The 22,918-nt window shown below is 34.4% G+C and overlaps 3 protein-coding genes across 4 annotated transcripts; 2 read left to right on the top strand and 1 right to left on the bottom strand.

The window, feature by feature from the left end:
- Nucleotides 1-406: 406 nt before the first annotated feature.
- On the top strand, nt 407-2,472 carry LOC133705117 (transcription factor MYB108-like). Its single transcript, XM_062130225.1, has 3 exons — nt 407-749; nt 1,293-1,422; nt 1,571-2,472. Exons 1-3 carry the CDS (start codon nt 572-574, stop codon nt 2,229-2,231), a joined length of 969 nt encoding a protein of 322 aa, XP_061986209.1. The 5' UTR covers nt 407-571; the 3' UTR covers nt 2,232-2,472.
- A 10,799-nt stretch (nt 2,473-13,271) lies between these two features.
- LOC133705277 (alkaline/neutral invertase A, mitochondrial) lies at nt 13,272-17,326 on the top strand. Of its 2 annotated transcripts, none has more exons than XM_062130415.1 (7): nt 13,272-13,305; nt 13,429-14,332; nt 14,942-15,107; nt 15,314-15,525; nt 15,931-16,424; nt 16,519-16,567; nt 16,689-17,326. In XM_062130415.1, exons 2-7 carry the CDS (start codon nt 13,502-13,504, stop codon nt 17,013-17,015), a joined length of 2,079 nt encoding a protein of 692 aa, XP_061986399.1. In that variant the 5' UTR covers nt 13,272-13,305; nt 13,429-13,501; the 3' UTR covers nt 17,016-17,326. The 2 variants fall into 2 exon arrangements, with proteins under 2 accessions (XP_061986399.1, XP_061986400.1); XM_062130416.1 differs by having other exon boundaries at nt 13,289-13,305; nt 13,436-14,332.
- Nucleotides 17,327-17,576: 250 nt separating this feature from the next.
- Nucleotides 17,577-22,077, bottom strand: LOC133705278 (gibberellin 2-beta-dioxygenase 2-like). Its single transcript, XM_062130417.1, has 3 exons — nt 21,588-22,077; nt 18,874-19,239; nt 17,577-18,204 (listed from the first exon to the last, which is right to left on the bottom strand). Exons 1-3 carry the CDS (start codon nt 21,927-21,929, stop codon nt 17,944-17,946), a joined length of 969 nt encoding a protein of 322 aa, XP_061986401.1. The 5' UTR covers nt 21,930-22,077; the 3' UTR covers nt 17,577-17,943.
- Between the last annotated feature and the right edge of the window lie 841 nt (nt 22,078-22,918).

Raw genomic sequence — 22,918 nt, 5'->3', positions numbered from 1 at the left:
TTTAAACCATATTAACCGTGTAAAATTCACAAGACATTAATAATCCAGTAATATGTTTCGAAAATTCATTGAAGGTGAATAGTTCGTATTTTTTTTTACATATATTTCAGAAGTACCCACTATCACATATCTCATCAGCTTAAATTAAATCACACATACTAATTTTGTTATCATATCAAAATTAATATAATTTATATTTTACATCTTAGTTTGGATGATTGTTGGAAAAAAAACTCAGGCATAGAAAAAGAAAGAGGGCAGCAAAGTCAAAGGGTCAAACTTCAAAGCCGCATGGGCACTCACTGCCATAATTAAACTAGCTAGCAAGCTTAAGTGGTAATTAAATATGGCATTAGTTAATTCAAACACCCCATGAGTTCCAAATTGCGGCTTGCTCTCTTCTCTAACTATTTCTCTAATAATTTCAAACCCATCTATACATCTATAAAACCCCCCACCTTCTCTGCCTTCCTGAATAATCCACCTCTCTCTCTCTTTCTCTCTAAAAATCCTCTCTAAAGTGAACCTTTCTTTCTTTCAATCAATTAGTTTCTCCGATTAAGGGAAATACATGTTGATGATGGATGTTAAAGGCAACAGCAACAGCTCCTCCTCCACCACACAAAGTGATGAGGAGATGATGGGTGACTTAAGAAGAGGTCCATGGACTGTTGAAGAAGACTTCAAGCTTATCAATTACATTGCTACTCACGGCGAGGGACGCTGGAATTCTCTGGCTCGTTGTGCAGGTAAACTATAGGTTTCTCTCCGTCTCTCTCTCTCTAACACCCCTCTCAAATCAAAATATCAATAACTCCAATATAGACGGCATAGAGCCAAAGAACAACTTGACCAACATGTCTCAATTTGTTCTTGTCATGTTTCTATTTACCTTCATAATCTTCAATGGGTCTTCCTTGTATACTTCAAATAAAAGTGCCAAAATCTTAAAACTTTCCTTTCAATATATATATATATATATATATATATATATATGTATGTATATGTATATGTATATGTATATATTTCTCGTAGATGAGAACTTCGTAGCTAGGTTCCTATGTGGGAATTTGATGATGTGAATTGTTCTTACAAGAAGGAGATAATATTGCGATAGATGATTGTTCTTTACAGCCGTACAGCTTTATATCAAGACAACTTAATCGAAAAGTTTGTGAAAAAGCACATCAACTATAAAAAAGTAGTACTAGTATAGAGCGAAAATGCTCCGTTTTCTTTTCCAATTATTTGTTCTCTTAATAACTTTACCAAAACCCAACTCGATGAAACAGGTCTCAAACGAACTGGAAAGAGTTGCAGATTAAGATGGCTCAACTATCTAAGGCCTGATGTTCGACGTGGAAACATTACTCTTGAAGAACAACTCATGATCCTTGAACTTCATTCTCGATGGGGCAATCGGTATGCAATCCTAACCACACACGCTCTAATTATACTAATTAGCAAATGTCATTTGATTACAAGAATGTTTTTGCTTTTATTAATTACTTTTAATTTTAGCCGTAACAAGTAATAATAACATTGCTATTTAATTTTGAACAATTTGCAGATGGTCTAAAATTGCACAACACTTGCCAGGGAGAACCGACAATGAAATCAAGAACTATTGGAGAACCCGAGTACAAAAGCACGCAAAGCAGCTTAAATGCGACGTAAATAGCAAGCAATTCAAGGACACCATGAGATACCTATGGATGCCTAGGTTAATTGAAAGAATTCAAGCTGCGGCAGCTGCCACTGCCACCAACACCAGCAGCACCAGCACTGCCACCGTCTCTGCTCCTGCCACCAATCAGCACTCAATCAGCAAGAGTGACGTGGGCACCGGGAACCTGGTCATGGCACCACATGGGATCAACGGCAATGACTTTGGTGTCTCACATGTTACACAAAGTTACACCCCGGAGAATTCTAGCACCGCTGCCTCATCGGACTCGTTTGCTACTCAAGTTTCGCCTGTCTCGGACTTGACTACTGATTATTACAATATCCCGGTTAATCGTAACACCAATCCGGATTATTTCCAAGCTGGCCAAGTTGGCTACTCGGAGTCCATGATTAGTCCACCTGGTTTTTTTAACCACGGGTTAGATTTCCAAGCCATGGAGCACAGCAACAATCAATGGCTAATGGACAGTGGGGACACATCGGACAATATGTGGAATCTTGAGGATATTTGGTTCTTACAGCAGCAGCTAAACAACTTGTGAAAAGGGAAAATAATATGGGTGAGAGCGAAGGTTAAAATGCAGAGAAATACAAGATCATGGGGGCTAGTATAGCTAGCTAGAGAAAAAAATCATATATAGAATAATCAATGATACTCATAGAATTTGTGATAGAAAGAGGGTCTAATTGTGGATTATTTGGTTTGTATTTCTCTCTTTTTTTTTGGTGGGAAATTTGTAATTTGAGGCTTTCTTAATCTTATTCTTTAACATTAACTTTTAACTCTCCTTTTTTTTTCCACCTTTTCTTGGTTTTTAAAAGCGCGGTAAGAAAAAGGAGTTCAGAATTGAGTTATGTTCTTTCTTCTTTTGTTTTGGAGTGAATTGTTATTTGCTAAACAACTATAGAATAAATTTTGTTCTTCATCGATTGCATTATAGAAGCATGATTTCAGACAATTTTATAGTATAAAGAGGTGCGTGATTGGCTCCACCATCTTTACTTTTAGATGTCATTATTTTATCAGTTATCATTTATATCATACTCTTGAAACCTTGGCCACGGGGCCTGAATCAAGATTAAATTCCCTAGTTTCTAGATTACAAGAAGTGAAGTTACAATAATCTTTCGAGACGTGGCGTTGTTGGGTTCATTTTCTTGTGGGTTAAAATATATAAGTTGGCCGTAAGGAAGTAGTTTCATAATTAATTATTTTTAAAATAAATAAAAACGACCTTATCATTTTAATGATCAAAGCCCCCAGGCCGCCCCCCACCCTAGCTAATTCCAAACCCCCGTTTCTTGTTTGCTTGCCATCGTACGGACAAAGTGCTTAGAGGCTTAGAGCCCATTTAACCGGACATGATCTCATGGTGATTTAATTCCCACGTAGTTGTTTGTTTTTCCGGAAAAAAAAATAATGTTTTATACAATTTTAATTTGTTTGGCTTTGAAATTTATTTTTTTTTAGTATTTTTGAATTATTTTAATATATTACTGTAAAAAATAAATAAAAATCTTATTTTCATATATTTTTAAAATAAAAAACATTTTAAAAATTAACCATTAACACAAAAACAAACATTAACATAATCCACCCAGCAAAACATGATTCCGCCATCCTCTCCCGCTCTCTCCTCTTCTTGGTATTTCTTTTAAGAGGTAGAAAGAGCAGAGTTAGAAGTTAGGACTCGAGATATCCTCATTTTTCCGTCTTCCCTTTTTTCTTTTCACTTGAATATTTTGCATACAACTCGGACGAACTTTTATATCCAATAAAGATAAGCTATTTATATCAAAATTAAATAAAAAAACTGCTGCAGCCTTGTTTGAGTTTCGAACATTATAGACAATAAAGATTTATCAATATTAATTTTAGAAAAAATATCAACCATTCAATTAGTGAGTTCGGGAAAGACCCATTACACTGATCCCCGATGGCATTTGATTGTTCAATGTATATTGAGCTAGAAGTCTATTTTATTTTTGATTGGAAAAAGGCAAATTTATAAAGATGTTCATTTGCTGACATGACAAACTCGCCCTTGTTTTGAGGAACAACAATTCAAACTTTTGATGAGTTTAAAACTTTAAAGGAGAGGTGGCACGTGCGGGGGGGGGTAAAAGATGTTCCCCTCCACGTGATTCTATAGAACAGGGTAGAGAGAGGTGCATGGCGGCGGGGAATCTTTGAAGGCGCGTGCCTATAAGAGAAGCCATCGAAATGGTCCCCAGGGGACTGAGGTGTTACGGACCTGCCGCGTGTTAAAAATCAGAAAACCATCGCCAAGCTGGTTGGGCCTAAGGCTAACCTTCCTGGACTGAAGCACTGAGGGCCGCAACCATTGAATTCTCTTTCTTGGAGAGAATTCCATGCATGACGAACCTGTACTTTCTAAAGTTTGATGGTTCAGGATTTGCCCAGGAGCATGTATGTTGATTTTAAGGGTAAGTGATTTTTTTCTTCGCATCATAATTTCAAATTCACACACACACACACACACACACACATATATATATATTCTACAAATAATGGGCTGGAGCGTATACAAACTTTAAATTTTTTAATGAGCATCGCCGAATTAAGATTCATTATAATTTGTTTTTCTTATTTAGCAAAATTAGAAATTGAATAAATACATGTGAACCAAGTTAACTTCCAAGTACCTTATCGTGGTTGAATGACATTTATTGATCATTGTGATGCAAGCAATTTGGCGTTTAACTAGCAGTCTAAATCTGGATTTTACCTGGTATTCAAGGTTCCTAGTAATAATAAATAAATAAATAAATACAAACAATATCATATAACATAATTCTCCGCCGTATATGTACATGCATGATATACGACCATAGGGTGTGTGTTGATTAACGTGTACACGTATGGCAGCATGAACCAGGGAGAGAAGAAGATTGTACAACTGGACTCCACCAATAGCTATACGAAAGACTTGTCTTTCCGCCGCGTTGATTTTCCTTTCAAGGGGTCGAAGTTTTCTTTGTTGCACTGGGGCCCTCTGAGTACGAAGACTTCTCAGTCAAAATGTGGGGCCTTGAGTTACCCCACGTGGGCATCTGATCTTGGATGGTGGGTCCCAGGCTCTGACTTTGTCAAGCAGTTCCCTTGGGCGTTGGTTTGGAGGGGCATTCCAGCTTATAAAAACCTAAAGCATGCCCTTTCATCGTGCCGCTACAGATAAATCAATGTAGATGACATTGTTCAAGAGAGTGTTATTTTATTTTTGTCATCAATTGTTTTTTCTTTTAACATCGTTTTATGTATTAGAATTTATTTTTTTAACATAAACTCACACATACAAGACAAAGTGTCAGAGAAAATTCTAAAACTAAATTAAAGAATAATTTATGAAATAAATTTAAGATGACAGTTGCAAAAATTTTTAAAATCAATGATAAAAATAAATAAATAAACACTCCGGGTTACAATAGATTTGTCTTGCAAAAAGAATTTTCCTGGAGGAGGTTTAAGGCTTTCATCTTACCAGAAAAAATAATTCAAAGCTAAAAAAATTGTTTTATTCAATTTAATTTCAGGTTTTTGTACTAATAAAAGAGAGTTTCGGGGTTAAATATGAATTTACTCAGATTATCGTAACTTTCTTTCGTTTTTATAGGTAAAAACAAGTAAATAATGAATTTTTTAGGGTCAAAAAATTCAAACACTGACTTTTTAACTACTAAAAATTATTAAAATTTTAATCAACAAACGAGACCTCGTTTGTTGATTAAAAAAATTAGGATTGATGACTTCTATTTAATAGGCAAGTCATTGTACCTAGAGATAAACGTCGTTTATCATCCTTTTATATTGCCTTTTATTTTTTTAAATTATTATTTTTATTTTAAATAAACCTCACTATAATAAAACAAGTAAAATCATATTTAAAAAACTTAATAATTAAAGTGAAAAAAAAACATGAGATGTGACCTTGACAGCTATTTTTCCTTGATAATTCCCAGTAACACACCTCAAATTGTAATGGAACTTCTCCCCGTTTCTCGTTTTCCTCTTATATGGGTGCTTAATTAATTTCTTTTTTTCCTCTAATAGCAAATGTAAGAGACGAGCCCACATGCTCGATCTCTCACGAGATTGCAAGGCCATCGAATCCTATATACACACATCAAAATGGTTTCCACTTTCCCGAATGGCACATGTTATGTAAAGACGATATATCTTCTGCGATTCAACCCTTCTCTTTATTACTATTTCAAGTACAACAGCGTCTCCAAAACATCACTTCCTTTTCTTTCTCCCTCGGCACTTCCGTGAAGGCTTTTATGTGAAAGCTAAGTCATGTGAAAGCTAAGTCACTATGCAGCTTATTTGAGGCTACCAGGAGCTTAGCTCCACAGCCACAAGTTAACGAGTGGCTAGCAAAAGTTACTGGTAATCTCTTTCAATTTCAAGATCAGGAACAGAAATGAACAGAAGAGCTTCCCAGCCCGTAACAAATTAAGTAAATGATTCTTCTGGCCTTCCCACTTTAAGTAGGAACGTATGTTTTGATTAATCATGGTTATCCATAGGTGGCCAATTTGATGAGAAACTTTTTCTATATAGATAATAGTATGGATTTGTATATATCTTTGGTGGGGTTATTTTAGACTAAATACAAAAGAAGTCTTTTCATGTATGATCACATTATTTTGGTGTCTTCCTTTTGTTTTTATTTCTTTTTCACGCTAGGAAACAGCTTCTTACATCGAGCAATTTTTCTGTGTGTTTTGAATCCTAGGCCTTATCACGTATGTATGGACCTTTTACGTTCCATACAAAGTAAAAACAAAATTTTTTATTCTGTGATAGCTAGCTAGTTATGGAAGGATGCTGGAAGTCTTGGAATAATCGCAGTTGTTTATATGAGATTGATGATAATTTACTCCAAAGTTAGGAGGTTTAATTCTTCATAGGAAAAACAATTTAATTAGTGGGTTAAGTCAATGATGTAATTTTAACCATCATGCAGCGTTCCATGAAGAAAAAAACAGTAGGGCTGAAAAACCCAGAGTCATTTGTATTGTTTACTGTTTCCAGTATGGTCACCCCCACCAGCATGCTTATGAAAGCGAGATTAATATAAATCAGCACTTCTTAATAGCATCCATGAATAACGCCAAGATGGAGTTAGAACAAGAATTTCTTCATTGGTAATTTTTATGGATTTATATCAATACAATAGGCAACATCAGAAAAGGTTTAGTGTTATTAAAATCCTTTTAGATAGATGTGTGTGGGTCTAAAAGATAGTTTTTAAAAATATAATAGTAATTGTTTTTTAAAAATAATATATTAAAATAATATTTTTTATTTTAAAAAAATTATTTCTAATATATTTGACTCTGATTTGATAGATAAGTGAGAATTAATTGCGTGCTTCGCCAGTTTAAACCAGCCGGTTACATGTTCTTGACCCAGAGTTCTTTTTGAACAACGTGAAGAACAATGCCATGTAACGGACGAAATGAGCATTGCTTGCTAATAATGCTTACGGCATTGATACGGTGATTGTACTTGCTACTGCGATATGTCAGCCACAATCTGAAACTTTTCCACCATCCTTCACTCGTCTCTCTGTACAGATAACTTGGTGACGCGGTTGTTGATGTTCTGGGTTCCTAACGTTTAATTATAAGCATAGTAAAGGAGAAAGGTTTGGAATGTTAACAATGCTAGCTCCTTGGTTAGGTTTTAAGTATTCATATATCCAGCAATGTTCGAAAGTGAGGGTGTTGTTATATGGTTTGGCACCGAAAGGGTTTGGTATGAGAAACATGATGTCAGAAGAAAGTTATAACTTGCAAGCTATCGATATCTATCAGTGTCAAAATCATGTTTACATGGGAAGAATAAGAAAAAATATAAATAAATTAAGACATAAATTTTAATTTCAATAAGAGTTTCCATGGGTCGATCGAGGGGCATGGTATTGTGTTTGATATATATATAACCATTTCAATTTAAGATTTATCACACATACTAATAACCTTTTATATATATATATATATATATATATATATATATATATATATATATATATATATATATATATATAAACCTTTAAAAGCATGATGGAGTTTAAATGGTGAGTTGAATAATGATACATCCTTTTTTTTTCAATTCAATTTTTTTTTAATTTTATTCTTAATTTCTTTTAATAATTATTTAGATTGTTTTGAACTAGTCAAATCAATTAGATCATATCAAAATAATTTTTATATTATTTCATTTAAAACTCAAGTTATATAAAAAAATCAATTCAAGAGGTTTTTTCCCTTATAATGTGCAAGCTATCGATATCTATCAGTGTCAAAATCATGTTTACATGGGAAGAATAAGAAAAAATATAAATAAATTAAGACATGAATTTTAATTTCAATAAGAGTTTCCATGGGTCGATCGAGGGGCATGGTATTGTGTTTGATATATATATAACCATTTCAATTTAAGATTTATCACACGTACTAATAACCTTTTATATATATATATATATAAACCTTTAAAAGCATGATGGAGTTTCAATGGTGAGTTGAATAATGATACATCATTTTTTTTTCAATTCAATTTTTTTTTTAATTTTATTCTTAATTTCTTTTAATAATTATTTAGATTGTTTTGAACTAGTCAAATCAATTAGATCATATCAAAATAATTTTTATATTATTTCATTTAAAACTCAAGTTATATAAAAAAATCAATTCAAGAGGTTTTTTCCCTTATAATGTGCATAGTTTTTTTTTAATTTCATTCTCAAATATTTTTATTGGCCAGTCAAATTATTTTTTAACCGATCAAGTTGATAAAGTTATATTGAAATAACTCTTATATAATTTAATTTTAAACTCGGGTTAGACAATAAGAGGGTCGAGAGGTTTTTTTGTCAATTTCATCATCATATTTTTTCTTGGTTGGCTGGGTTGTCTTGGAATTGATCAAGTTGATTGAGTTGATATATTGATTCAATTCTCATACGATTTAATTTTAAATCCAAGTTAGACAATAAATCAGATAAAAAAATCTCAATATTGATCCGCTAGATCAAGTTTAATAATAATATAAAATAATTTTTTATAATCTATTTTTTTTTGTTACATCTATTTGTTTTAATCTAACCCACAATATAGCATTCACTTAAAACTAGCCTATTAAGCTGTCTTGATTTAATTTCTCATCAATTACTCAATTATAAACAGTGGAATCCATAGAAAAAAAACAATTAAAATTGCTTTATTCCAAAGGCCGGGTTCGCATAAAAATTGTCATTTCTTGCAAATTATTTAAAAGCTCGTGGCAGCTAAAACACTTCAAACTATAAAGAAACTTGGGCAAAATTTTGGCTGTCGCCTTCCGAGGCCAATATCGTGAAGCCAGCTATGAAACCAGCTATGGAAGCACTAATTAGTACAACTTGCGGTATTAATTACTTAGTAAAATTTTTTTATATTTGCTCATGAATGTAGTCAAATTAGATGTACAACATAAATTTGTGTATTTAATTTTTAATTTTATTTTATTATTTATTTTTTAACTTGTCAGATTTACATGCCATGCCAGTATCTAACAAATATCTTGTCATAAACAAGGATAACATGTGTAAACGAATCCTACGATTTAAGATTTCTCTACAACGCGGACTGCTGTCTTGAACAAGTGATCTAGTTGCAAGAAAGGTCAAGTCAGCCGACACTCCACACCCACATCACTATAGAGAAATTAAGAATAGGGTAGTAATTATTTCTTTGAAAATATATTAAATATATATATTTTTTATTTTTAAAAAATTATTTTTAATATAAAAAACATTTTGAAAACATAAAAAAATTAATTTGAAATAAAAAAAATTCAAATTTTTTTTTTGTTAAAAACAGATGATTTTTATATCAATTCCCCATGCCAGTGTAACTTACTGCTTGGTGGATGGAATAGGCAAACTTTCTTCAATTATTTACTCCTTTTCCCATCTGAAAGTTGAAGATTTTATATTAGTTAGAATTAACAAACGTGGTTGTTATAACTAAACGAATGATAATTAGTCTTACATTATACTAAAAAAATAATAATCACGGGCCAGCCTCCTGAATTTGATAGATTAAAAATTACTCAACTGGCAGGCATCATGCATCCAGGGAAGAAGTTGATCATTGCTGACGCCATCGAAAACGTTGAATTCAACAAGAAAAAGTTTGACTCGATAATTTTGAAGAGAAATGGTGGAGTGATTACTTAGAATATTTGATCAGTGTTGATTTTAGCTTTGACGAAACATGTGGATTTAGTTTACCTTAAAATACAGTTGCTTTATTAAACCAGTATAATCTCAAAAGGTGCGGTGCGTTCATTTATATATGGGCCTGTAATTTTCTCTGCCAGTGTATATGGGCCTAATCAAAGCTAACAACTTCTGTTTCACGAGCCCGTATTTCTCTACATATAAATTCTTAGGGCCTAATCTTCCTTCTACATGGGTTCATGATACTGGGTAGTGCTGGCAGGCTTATTTGATACGAGTCGATTCTAACTCAAAACTCCAGAGAGTTAAAAAAAAATGTACCAATTTTTTCAGATAATGACATTAATTTATCACCTTTTTTGCCCACAATTTCTCCTTTAGTTTTTACCTGGATTGGGCCCAAGGCATTTCACAAATCTGGAGAAGACAGGTGGAGAATATAAAAATTATCATAGAATTGAGCCACGCCCCAACAATGATGAACATGAGCTAATACTGGAAAAAAATAATCATTTTCTTTTTCCTTTTTAAGAAGTGGGTTCATCACCTTTGGATACAGTGAAATTGCTAGCAGAAAACCTCTTTTTTTAGAAAAGAAATTGATCCAATCTGTTGCTGGTTTTACTAAATACCTTTGGATATAAAATTTCTCAATGCCTCGAGAAATGAATTCGAGGAACTCCCGTCGACTGCCAGGATTTGTTTTATATTCTCAGGGTGAGATCACTACTGTACCTGTATTGTATAATTTACCACGTCTGAAGCTTTGCAATGGATTCCCTTGAGCATGTGTTGATTTCCCAGCTGCTCCGTTGTATATTCCAAGCAAACTGCTTGTGTGCCAGCAATTACACATTAGGGCGATCCATCATGAAAAGCCAGCCCAGCTAGCTAAAACGCCACGCACCAACTAAACTAACTATTTCTTGAGAATGGAGTCCAAGTCCCTCATGCCACTGTGATTCGCTACTTGGTGGATGAGCACGCATTCTTTTAGTTATTCACTCACTCTCCGATGTGAAAGCTGGAGAATGTTATAGCTAGAATCAAGTAACATGGCCATTTTTACTAACAAAAACAAATGTCAATCTATTTTTTAGATTTTTATTGATTTCAATTTATTCTGGGGTTGTTATCCAGTCTTGGGACGTCGGAGTATTGTCACGTGCCTTTCCCAGTCCCACCCCGACCCCGAGGTCCGTCGACTACTGACCCCAGAGCTATCTGGATCCATGGCCGCCCCCTGACGTGGTGGATCTAATCCAAGCTCGAGCTTCAGGTCCACTGTAAAGGACCTCGGCCCGACACAGACCTTCCCCTGAAAGAACGAGACCCAGCAAGGAAGAGCAGCAACTAATCTCAATTCCAATGTCAACTACCTTCTACCTTGATTCAGACGGGTTAGCAACATTTCTAAGAATAATCTGCACCCTATGTTATGTTTGGATTTCGTTTAATAACCGAAGCTATTCACATATCAAATAACAAGAAAATCAATTAATGTGCAGATAAACACTTAAGGAGAAAGCAAATTAAAAAATCAAACTTTTATATTCTCAAAAGTTATTTCTAATAATAAATTTAAAAATAAAATTTAATAATCAAACTTTTTTATTTAGAAATATATTAAAATAATATTTTTTTTAATTTTTTAAAATTTATTTTTAATACTAGTACATCAAAAATATTTAAAATTATTTTTTTTTGAAAAAAACATGCTATTTGTTAAGAAATATAGATATATTTTGTTTTATTTATTAAGAATAAATTAATATTTTTATTTTATTTTTAGTTTAACCTATATATAATTTTTTGATATTTAAATTAAATTTATTTTTTAAAATTATTTATAACCACATTATGCAGTGTTAATAAAACTCTTTTTTTTTAATTATTTAACATGATTTCATGATACTAATTTTATAAAATTAGATTTAATTTTAAACACAACAGATTTGACACGTTAAAAAACAAAATTGACATGCCAAATTCTGCGCACAAAAGATTGATAAAACGCGTATAAATGAGAAAGTTCAAAACTTTTTTTTAACAAAAAAAAATCTGACTTTTAAAAATATGGCGTTGTTCTTTTCTCCGGAAAATTTTAGCCATAAAAGTAATTTTCTCTGCCAGAATCAATGTATCTTTTTTGTTTCTTTTCTTTTCCTCTTACATTATTTTCATGTGTGTGTGTGTGTGTGTGGATAAAGACAAAGCCTGACGTTTCTTGATTTCTGCACATTTTCTTTACTGCGTCCGGAACCGACCATTGTGGTCCCTTGTCAAAAGCAAAACACGTTACCCGTAAGACCATCTTACCCTTTATCCAAAACCAAATATTTGAATAGTATACTTTTTGCACCACCTAAGCTGCCCTTGTATCTCCTAATTTTACACTCTGTCTGGGAGAGGGGAAATGGGGAGGAGAGAATACAAATTTCTAAAGCTGTTTTCCTTTTTTTTTCTTTTCTTTTTTTTTTTATTATCGTGGGTGTCCGGGCCAGCTTGCGCGCACCTCAACTAATCCCATAGGGCCATCATATGAGCAGCCATAGGGTTTGAACCTGAGACCTAAGAGGGAGCAAACCCCTTAGTCCCAAGCTCTTACCACTAGGCCACCACCTAGATGGTTCTAAAGCTGTTTTCTCTTGTACGTGAAGAGGAGGTCAGTGGAGGGAAGAGGAAAATGCTAGGATTTGTTTTCACACTCAAACCTCGTAAAAATAATTTATTACAGCTCTCGTATTCTTGTAATTATAACAATAAATATTTTTTAAAATAAGAAAATAATTAAAAAAACAACATAATAAAATTTATAATTTTATTGTTCCAAGAAAGATAAAATCAGTTATAAAAACAAAATAATATTGATGCCTAGCTATATAAAAAAAAACATGAATATTTTGTTCTCACATTGATGATGATACAATCACATTTATGAATTGATAATACATAATATTTTAACATTTTCAATGAAAAACAACATGGTTGGTGAAAAATCCATTCATTATCATGTAAATTACCCTTTTCTTCTGGCCAAAACATATTTCTAAGATAGCCTTTACATATAAAAATTAAATCCATCCAATGGCGGGGCTACATGTCACCACGAGATGACTACAACTCATGACATTTTGGAAAAATGCGAAGGCTATTCGTGTAACATCATCTAAAAGATCCAGAAGCACGAGCAGGGATATTATTGTAATAACATACCACGTAGGCCCCGCACTCAGGAAGTGGGAATTTCCTTCAACTCCTCTATATAAACCCAGCTGGGGTTCCCCCTGCAAAATCTATCATTCTAAACGCGGGTCTCTCTCTCTCTCTCACACACAGCTTTTCTTCAACGTCTCTTCTAACTGTAAGTAACAAACTTTTCAAATTTCAGTTCTTTTTTCTTAATTATATCTTAACTTTCAGTTTTTGTGTTTTTTTAATTCATTATCTATATTTAATAAATACTCTGTTTTTCATTTTTTTCAAGCTAGCAGAAGTTTAATTACACTCTACATTTATATATAGATATAAATAATAATAAAAAAAGATAAAAATAAAAGATGAACAGTAGTAGTTGTATTGGTATCTCAACAATGAAACCCTGTTGCAGAATCATAATTAGTTACAGAAGTTTTTCACATTTTGGGGTTTCTCTCTCAAGATCTAATAATAATTCAGTCATTCATACCAATTTGTCGAAATCACACCCGAAATCGGTATATAATCATGAATTCCACTGCTGTAATAACCGTAGTTGGTCACAAGATACGGGTCATAAATGTATAGTTAATCTGGATCGCAGAGGTTTTAATGTCTGCGATTGGAATTGGGGTCATGCTAGGGGTTTTAGTTCAGGTTTTCTTGTCGATAAGAGTAGTAGTTCAACGGGTGTTTTAGTAATTCCCAAAGTAGCGTCAGACATTAGGAATCATTCGACTTCGGTAGAGGGTCATGTTAATACGAAAGGATTTGAGAGTATTTACATTCAAGGAGGGTTGAATGTGAAGCCTTTAGTGATAGAAAAGATTGAAACAGAAAGTGATGTAGCTAAAGAAGGAAAAGAGGAAACATCTAGTAATAGGGTGGAGATTAATGGATCTGAAGTAAATACAAACTTCTTCAAGGGTTTGAATGAGAGCACAACTCCTAAGGTTGATGAGAGAGAGGTGTCTAAGATCGAGGAGGAAGCGTGGCAGTTGCTTCGAGGCACCATTGTGAATTACTGTGGGAATCCAGTAGGGACTGTCGCTGCTAATGATCCTGCCGACAGGCAACCGTTGAATTATGACCAAGTCTTCATTCGTGATTTTGTTCCATCCGCACTTGCTTTTTTGCTTAATGGAGAAATGGAGATTGTGAAGAATTTTCTTCTTCACACTTTGCAGTTGCAGGTATATTAAGCCAAACATTCCATTACTTATTTTTTTGCATATTCAGTGTGTATTTTTGTCTGTGCTCACATTTGAATTACGTTCTGATGTTCTGCTGCTTAATAAAGTGGCAATTGTGTTTGCATTGAAACAAAGATCTGTTGCTTTGGCATACATTTGATGTTCTTTTACAGCATAACACTTCTGCAGTGGTCTCATTGATTCACACTTTTCATGTTGCTTACACATTTATACTCACTTTTCATAGAGCTTTCCATGTTTGTGACTACTGCCTTAAAGAATAGCCACCTTCTGCAGAAACCAAATTTATGGGCAACAGGCTGTGATGATAATATTGCCAACTCCATGGATGCATTTCATCTCCAAAAAAAAAAGTGACAATAGCTTAGAGCTTTAACTTGGGGAAGTTGAACTTTTGAAATGGTGCATCAATAATTGCAATTTTCACCAAAATTAGCCCATTACATGTAACTTTTTTATGTTTATCAAAGGAAAAAACACACTGAGAGAGAGAGAGATTGCTTTTTATGGGGGATAAAAAGAGAGAATGACAAGTAGCAATTCTTCAAAAATCAATTTAAACTTAAACTTCTCTCTTCTGTATGTCAGAGCTGGGAGAAAACAGTGGACTGTTACAGTCCTGGGCAAGGGTTAATGCCAGCAAGTTTTAAAGTTAAAACAGTGCCTCTTGATGGTAGTGATGGAGGTTTTGAGGAGGTTTTGGATCCTGATTTTGGTGAATCAGCCATTGGGCGTGTTGCGCCTGTTGATTCTGGTAAGATAATTCTTAGTTTTGTTCTCTGTACTGTATATAATAAGAAGTCTTTCTGTATTCAATGAATCGAGTATTGGTCCAAAATCTTATCCTTATCCTTAGTGCTCAGTTTCTTCATGTCTTGTCTATGTATCCAGTTATTTCCTTAGTCCAGTTACATTTGTGTAATTATTGTAATCTGAAACATATTTTCATGACACTCACAGGGCTGTGGTGGATAATTTTGTTGAGAGCTTATGGGAAGATAACAGGCGACTATGCATTGCAAGAGAGGGTTGATGTCCAGACAGGAATCAGACTCGGACTAAATTTGTGTTTATCAGATGGGTTTGATATGTTTCCTACACTGTTAGTCACTGATGGTTCCTGCATGATTGATAGACGGATGGGTATACATGGACACCCTCTTGAAATCCAAGTTAAATATTTTCAGTGCAGCCTTCAATTTTGTTTCGCTCATGTTGCACGCGGAAAATTATTTTTGTTGATTATGGAGATGTTATGATGTTGTGTAAGGTTGATATCTGACCACACTAACCAAGGACCTGTTATGCTAGAACGCATGCAACTATTATAAATATAGAAAATTTAAACCAGTCATTTGACGTGCTTAAGCTGCAGAAGCACATTAGATGGAGCTGTTGTTTGTTCCAGAAGTGAATTGTTTCTTGCAGTTTTGTCATTATACTTCTGAGAAAATTCTCCTAAGCATTTAAGTTTTTGGAAAAAAGGAGTGCTCAAGTTTCTGAAGCTTTAGACTTTTCACCAGCATGCTTATGTTTGTCCTTGGTTTGCCATTTGCTTAACTAGCATACTTTTTCAGGCCTTGTTCTACTCTGCTTTGCGATGTGCTCGTGAGATGCTCATAGTCAATGATGAAACCAAGAATCTGGTGGCTGCAATAAATAATCGACTCAGTGCACTCTCATTCCATATCAGAGAGTATTATTGGGTGGACATGAGGAAGATCAATGAGATCTACCGTTACAACACTGAAGAATACTCTACAGATGCAGTCAACAAGTTCAACATATACCCCGATCAAATTCCTTCATGGCTGGTGGATTGGATTCCTGAGGAAGGTGGTTACCTCATTGGCAATCTACAGCCGGCTCACATGGATTTTAGGTTTTTTACTCTTGGGAACCTTTGGGCCATCATCTCTTCTCTGGGAACCTCAAAACAAAATGAGGGTATCCTAAATTTGATCGAGGCCAGGTGGGATGATCTCATGGGCCATATGCCTCTTAAGATTTGTTACCCTGCTTTGGAATATGAAGAATGGCGTATAATTACTGGCAGTGATCCAAAGAACACGTGAGGCTCCTATTATTTCCTGGGTGCTTTATGTAGATTGGCTTAGTTGCATAGCGGTTCTGTTTAATGTAATTATCTCTCTAATTTGTTGCAGCCCATGGTCATATCACAATGGTGGATCTTGGCCAACACTGCTGTGGCAGGTAATATTTGTCAAAGACTCAAAATTGTGGTACTTGAATGTTATGTTTGGGTGTTGGCTTGCATTGCTGATATCAAGTCGTGAAAATGTGTTCCATAATACAATGTTGCTTGTTATTCCAGTTCACATTAGCTTGTATCAAGATGGGGAAACCAGAATTAGCACAAAAGGCAGTTGCTTTGGCAGAGACGAGATTATCAATGGATCAATGGCCTGAATACTATGACACTCGCAGTGGAAGGTTTATAGGCAAACAGTCCAGGCTTTTTCAGACATGGACAATCTCTGGTTTCCTAACATCAAAGATGCTTTTAGAGAATCCTGATAAAGCATCCTTGTTGTTCTTGGAAGAGGATTATGAGCTCCTGGAGATATGTGTTTGTGCACTAAGCAAAACTGGCCGGAAGAAGTGCTCACGCTTTGCTGCAAGATCTCAAATTCTTGTCTGATTAGGTATTTCCTGACCCGATAGCTATATAGCGTGGTAAAAACGGTAACAGAAAAGATCATTTGCAGCCCTAACTCAATATTTTAAAGGGTGACTTCAATGTGATGACAGACAAACTACTCTGAAGTGCTGATTGTTGTACCTCTTGTTGAAGCACATTACTCATTTGAATTAGATGGCTGTGTTTTTGAGAGCCTCTAACCTACTTGTAATAATGTATGGTTTCGTGCTTGAATTTCCTTTCGACCTTGGCATGACATGTGTAAACTTCTATTCCATAGATATGATCAATCCCTTTCTTGGTGTCACAAATCAGCCTAGCATTTTCGTTGACTAATGTGTGGTAGACAAATATAATACACGAAGTATGTTTTTCATTATGCTTAAAAATGTTTTCCAATTGAAAAGTCATTGAATTTATGCTTTTTAGATATTTTCTAATAATTTTAATATCTTCAAGGTATCAATTCTGATGTTTTTCATTGCAATCGCATTTCCAAATCGAGTAAAAGAGCTGGTAATTCCACTTCCTCCTTGATTCTAGCTTGTGCCCTACAAGAGATTGATTTTCCATATTCAAATTTATTTCACCTTCATATAACATCTTTATCCTGGTAGGGCTTTCACTATCCATCTGCTCGTCATGTGGAAAGAATCCATGATGGAGCTAACCGCCACCTACTGGCCCCTAGACAGGATTCAGAAGAAAGTTTTTTACACTGATGACTAGACTAAGGTGATACTACCGCACCATTTACTCATATCCCCCGTACTACAACGCCGTCTCTGGATATCCTGTGATAAGCAGTGGCAATGAAAAGGATATCCAACGGCAAAATTCTTTCTAGGGCAGGCGTACAGAAAGAGACACTGAACTTACATATTTACTACATAATACTCGACTATCAAAAAACAAAAACAAAAACTCATCAAGCAACTTGCTCATCTCCTTCCATCCTGAATAGACCAAGGCGTCTATCTCCAAGTCGCATAGCATAAGCAGCTTTCTTGAATTCAGCCCAGGTAAAGGGCTTGTATAATGCCGGCTTGGTGGGGGTAATCATTTCTGGTGGAACAGTGATCCTCGCATTGGGTGGAGGGCCAGCAAAATAGGCCATTGACATTCTAGACTTGGAAGAGTTGGTTAGGGCTTTGTGCCTCACACTTACAAATCTCCCATTTGTCATTGCCTACAAATTTAACAAGGCAATAGAATTAAAGACTTCCATGGTTGAACAAAATGGCACATTGAACTGAGCAGAGGGTCATGTAAAAAGTAAATGAAAACCAGGAAGCGTACTTTGAATCAACGCGACCAAGTACAAGGTCCGGTAGGTACAACGTTGTTTTCAAAGCTTTGATTTTGACGATAACAATCATTCAGTTCTAGAAAATATAAATTTCAGAAACAGAACTTTCGGGAAAATACCTGGTTTGCAAAGACCTTACTTTAGGAACATATCTTTGTCATCTTTTCACCAATAAAGAGACCCAAACCGATATTCCACAAAAATATCTTGGAAATGATTTAGTCAGATCACCGAGATATTTCCTCGATAACTTAAAGTCAGCTTCTGGGAACACCGTAAGCAACCAACCAAGGGTCAGGTGCTTTTCAGTTCCCATTGTTCTGAATCTAGTTGGTCATTCAATTACTCATTCACATAATGTTCACTGGATGGAAACTAATGTTGTAGATTTGGGTCCCATTAGCATCAAGAACCCAATCCAAAGCCTGCCTAGATAGCTACAGCTAGATAGCTAGCTCAGCTATAGGAACAGTGGCTTCCATCAAATCCCAATCAACTTTTTTCACACTTGATTATGATTACAAGATAAGAGAAAAATAGTGGACCAACCTGTAACAAGTCACCCACATTAACCCAGAAGGTAGCGGGATCAGGTGTTACTGGGACCCACGCACCATCATTTAAGGAAATCTGAAGGCCACCCACATCGTTGGATCTCAAGATGGTCAAGATCTGAGGGTCAGAATGCTCTCCGAACCCTACCTTGTTTTGGTTACAAGGTGACGAGTCATCATCCTTGCAGAGCAGAGGCATAGGGGGGTAGTGGTTTAACCTGATGAGGGAGTCACTGTCAACATCTCTGATTAGCCTACTAAACACTGATTTATCCGGGACCCGCAGCCCCTCCGCCATCAGATCTAATAACTCACATGCCAGCTCCCTAACTGCTTCTATGTAAGCACTCACAGCGGAGCTGTGTCCAAGAGAGAAAAGTCACACCTTATCGTCAGTGAATATAACAGTTTAACAAGGCTTGGAAAGAAAAGAAACCATACAGTCGCGCACATTAGACAAGTACGATGGACCTGCTGCTCTGCTTCTCCTTTGCCTTTTCCAGTTTCTCTTTATTAAATTCCTTCGTGGCATTATTTTGGCATTCGAGTTTCTTTCTTTATTATTATTTTTATTATTATTTCTTCTGATTTGATAAGACCATCTTACATGTATCTGTCTGACTTGTCCATTTGATTCTCCAATCTTTTCATGCTAAAAGTACCTTATCTTCGTTTTCTTTTCGATTTTTCTGGATTAATAGTGATTGTCGTCGAGAAAAAACTTTACCATGTTTGATGCCACCAAGTAAATTTTACATGTGAGCCCTGACGTTTAAGATTAGATGGATGATGAATATTTTATTCAGAGGATTGAGACTGGACAGCTTCGTCAACATAAAATTTCTCTTCTTCTTTATTTGATTAATAAAAGCGTAAGCATTGTTTGGATTTCACTAATTCCATCATAAACCACTGGACGACATTCATGTATCAAGGAAGAATCATAGACAATTTTCACAAGAGATAATCATGTCAATGAGATGAGATTGTAATGTGATTGGATTGATCCGTACTTTACCCCCCACATGAGCCATGTTTGTGTAACAATTTCTTTATTTGAGATGACAAATCTGACACGGTATAATTTTTTTTTAACTAACTCAAATTCAAACCCTAGGAGACTCTTGATAATTGTTTTCTTTTTCTCTCTTTTTTTTTATTTATAAAAAGAAACTATTGATTGTTAAACCAGCCAGCACTATTCCCTCTCCTCCCCTTCTGAGATTACCGACCATGCAACTTTAAGAAGACATTAACCAGTAAATCAACCGCAATGTTACAATACATGAAGCTTCTCTTGTTTTAAAAATGGTCTTCCAAGCATTAATGGGGGATGTTGACAAAGACAAAGGAGGCTATTTTTTCAACTTTCAAGTGAAAGAAAGTTGTGGCATGTTATCTCTCACCTTCCAGGAGGACATATATGATTCCATATTCCCTTGTGATTTGGTGTTTTAAAATGGATCTAATAATAACAAATGCTACCGTGTATATTAAACAAATCGCCCAACTGCTGAATGATTGTTTTTTCTAATCAAATAAATTAATATATAGATATTATTAACAAGTTTTTTTACTTTTTAATGTAATAGAACAAAAAGATAATATTACAATTACTACATTGAAACCTATTAATTTACTTAGTCTGTGTATAAGATTTTTTTAAAAATAACAAAAGAAAAAAAATAAATTATAAATTATAAAAAATAAAGATAAAAATAAAAAGAACGGTAGAAATAATTATGTTCTAAACAAATGTAAAGAAAATAAATAAATAAATAAATATATAAGAAAAAAATAGTGATGAATTATAGATTTATCATCACTGTATTACCATTACCCGTTACAATGAAAAAATTAAAGAAAATTTTAATTGTTCTACTTCTACCGTCAAAGTGTGTTTACCTTTAATATATATAATATAATTTCATAGCTAGTACTGTTCGATATAAGGAAGCCCAGTTCTTTATTTTCATGTTCCTTTCATACCAAACATTACGACAATAATAAATGAAATTCCTATTATAGCATGCACCGAGTCTTCTGGTCCCATTAAATATTAAAGAAGGCAAGCTTGTTTCACCCTGAAATTCATTAAGAAAGATTCCCGCAGCAAATTAGATTTGTTTTTCTTTTTTAGGAAAGGACAGGGCATTTGAATACTCGGGTTTAGAAAACACTGCTCAATTTCAAGAAATTTCCCATCTAGCACTATGTTTACATGTGTGTGTGTGTGTGTAGAAGTATTTGGGGGATTGAACTAGCAACTTGCATGGTGGCATCATTTTCAAAATTCGGAAACACCCTAATTTTAATTTTTAAAAAACTAGTAGTAGTTTTAGTCTTCTCGGTTTGTAGATTTTGCAGCATTTTGTGTTTGTTGATAACTTTGTTCACCAATTTCTTACAAGAAGCTGTGCTAATCATGTTTTATCTCAGGTTCTCAAGGCAGCACTGAAAACCAAAGACACATCATCTCTTGCACTTTCAAGAAGTCGGTGGCTCTCGAACAAATATATGCATAAGAGTAATTAACATTGCTAGATATCCTTTTTAAAAAATAATAAAAAGCATTTGCAAAATGAATTACGGATAACTAAATGAAGTAGTGTTAAATTCCCATGTACAATAATGAAAAGTTCATAGCAATATAAAGGGTGTAAGCACTTGCCTGAATTTTGCAGGGTCATTGGAGATGGTTTTGGATCTTTCAGCTATGGAGAGAGGGTTGGTATTAAGAAGTAGATATTCCACCTCTCCTATATCACCCCTGAAGCCAATATTTTTGCAGCCATAACCAAAGGGTTTGGCCAGCTCAACCTTTTGCTTTTCATCGAATGGTTTGGCAAAGAAGTTGAAACTTTCTTTCTCCATTTTGGCAATGATGTCATGAGGAACACCATGGTTTTTCACCTTGAAGAAACCATATTCCTCACAGGCTTTGACAATGAGATTGGAAACCATTGATCTATCTCCTGAGAGGTCTACTGTAGGAAGCTCAATGGCCAGGTGCTCTTCACTGTGAAGTTTAGTTGGAGATGCCACTACCATATCTCTATAATTATATATCTCTGGGGATACAGGAGAAAGGAAATCAAGAGGAAGAGTATGTATAGCACTTGGAAGATATAGAAGAGAAGAAGAGATGACGGTATATTTGAGAGATGGAGAGACTAGGAAGAAGAAGGTGAGAATGTGAGAGAGGGCCGGGTGAAGAGTATTGCTTATACTTGCTATAGATATATAGGAGAGCGAGTCTCATTCAAAGAGGATGCAGATTATTGATAAAATCATTAATTTCTTCTTCATTTTTTCAAATATTAATTTGTTTCCTTATATCTCTTGGGCACTCAATAATCTAATGCTTTTTTAGGTGGTTGACGTACAACTAGAAAAATCTTGTTTAATGTAAGAAAAGTTGACTTGTTTCATGGATTGATCGTCTGGAATTTATTTTTATATGTTTTCATGGATTTCCCTCTTTAAAATCGTTTTATTGACTAGATTTCTCTTTAATCATTTTCTATTTATTGCCACCTTGTTTTGACTCAAGGACCTCTTTTATTTCTTTGACTTGGCCTGTGCTTCGCGGGGTTACACTTCGTCTTTGTTTGTTTAATATGTTTAGATGATAGCTTTTTAAAAGTATTTTTAATTAAAAGTATATTAAAATAATTTTTTTATTTTTTATATTGACACATTAAAATTATTTAAAAAATTAATTTAATATTTTTTTTTAAAAAAAAGAACTTAAAAAAATATAAACTATTACACTACCAAAAATAGCACTTGGTTTAGTCATATTGTTACCCAATCGACGGTGAATGCATTTTGTTTAGCCATCACGATCGGCTCTCTAGGCACCCATCAAATCAAAGGAAAATTCTCATTTCAACACAGTATTTTTAAATTTTTTATTAAAATAATATAAAACTATTCTTAAAGGATTCTTTAATAAATAGGATATACATTTCACGAGTCATTTGTACATGTATCTTAATATTTAATAACAACTCAATCTTTCGGTGTTTTTTACTAGA

Source organism: Populus nigra, chromosome 10, assembly GCF_951802175.1.
Source record: "Populus nigra chromosome 10, ddPopNigr1.1, whole genome shotgun sequence".
Classification (NCBI taxonomy): Eukaryota; Viridiplantae; Streptophyta; class Magnoliopsida; order Malpighiales; family Salicaceae; genus Populus; species Populus nigra.
This window is presented reverse-complemented; position numbering and strand designations above follow the sequence as displayed.

What these genes read in the sequence shown, in the direction of transcription:
- LOC133705117 (XM_062130225.1), top strand. Translation starts at nt 572, where the DNA reads ATGTTGATGATGGATGTTAAAGGCAACAGCAACAGCTCCTCCTCCACC. An exon ending in TTCTCTGGCTCGTTGTGCAG is followed by an intron (nt 750 to 1,292) that starts GTAAACTATAGG and finishes TCGATGAAACAG; the next exon opens with GTCTCAAACGAACTGGAAAG. An exon ending in CATTCTCGATGGGGCAATCG is followed by an intron (nt 1,423 to 1,570) that starts GTATGCAATCCT and finishes AACAATTTGCAG; the next exon opens with ATGGTCTAAAATTGCACAAC.
- LOC133705277 (XM_062130415.1), top strand. Translation starts at nt 13,502, where the DNA reads ATGAACAGTAGTAGTTGTATTGGTATCTCAACAATGAAACCCTGTTGC. An exon ending in TGTTGCGCCTGTTGATTCTG is followed by an intron (nt 15,108 to 15,313) that starts GTAAGATAATTC and finishes TGACACTCACAG; the next exon opens with GGCTGTGGTGGATAATTTTG. An exon ending in GGCAGTGATCCAAAGAACAC is followed by an intron (nt 16,425 to 16,518) that starts GTGAGGCTCCTA and finishes AATTTGTTGCAG; the next exon opens with CCCATGGTCATATCACAATG.
- LOC133705278 (XM_062130417.1), bottom strand. Translation starts at nt 21,929, where the DNA reads ATGGTAGTGGCATCTCCAACTAAACTTCACAGTGAAGAGCACCTGGCC. An exon ending in ACCCTCTCTCCATAGCTGAA is followed by an intron (nt 19,240 to 21,587) that starts AGATCCAAAACC and finishes TCTCTTGGACAC; the next exon opens with AGCTCCGCTGTGAGTGCTTA. An exon ending in ATGTGGGTGACTTGTTACAG is followed by an intron (nt 18,205 to 18,873) that starts GTTGGTCCACTA and finishes TTAAATTTGTAG; the next exon opens with GCAATGACAAATGGGAGATT.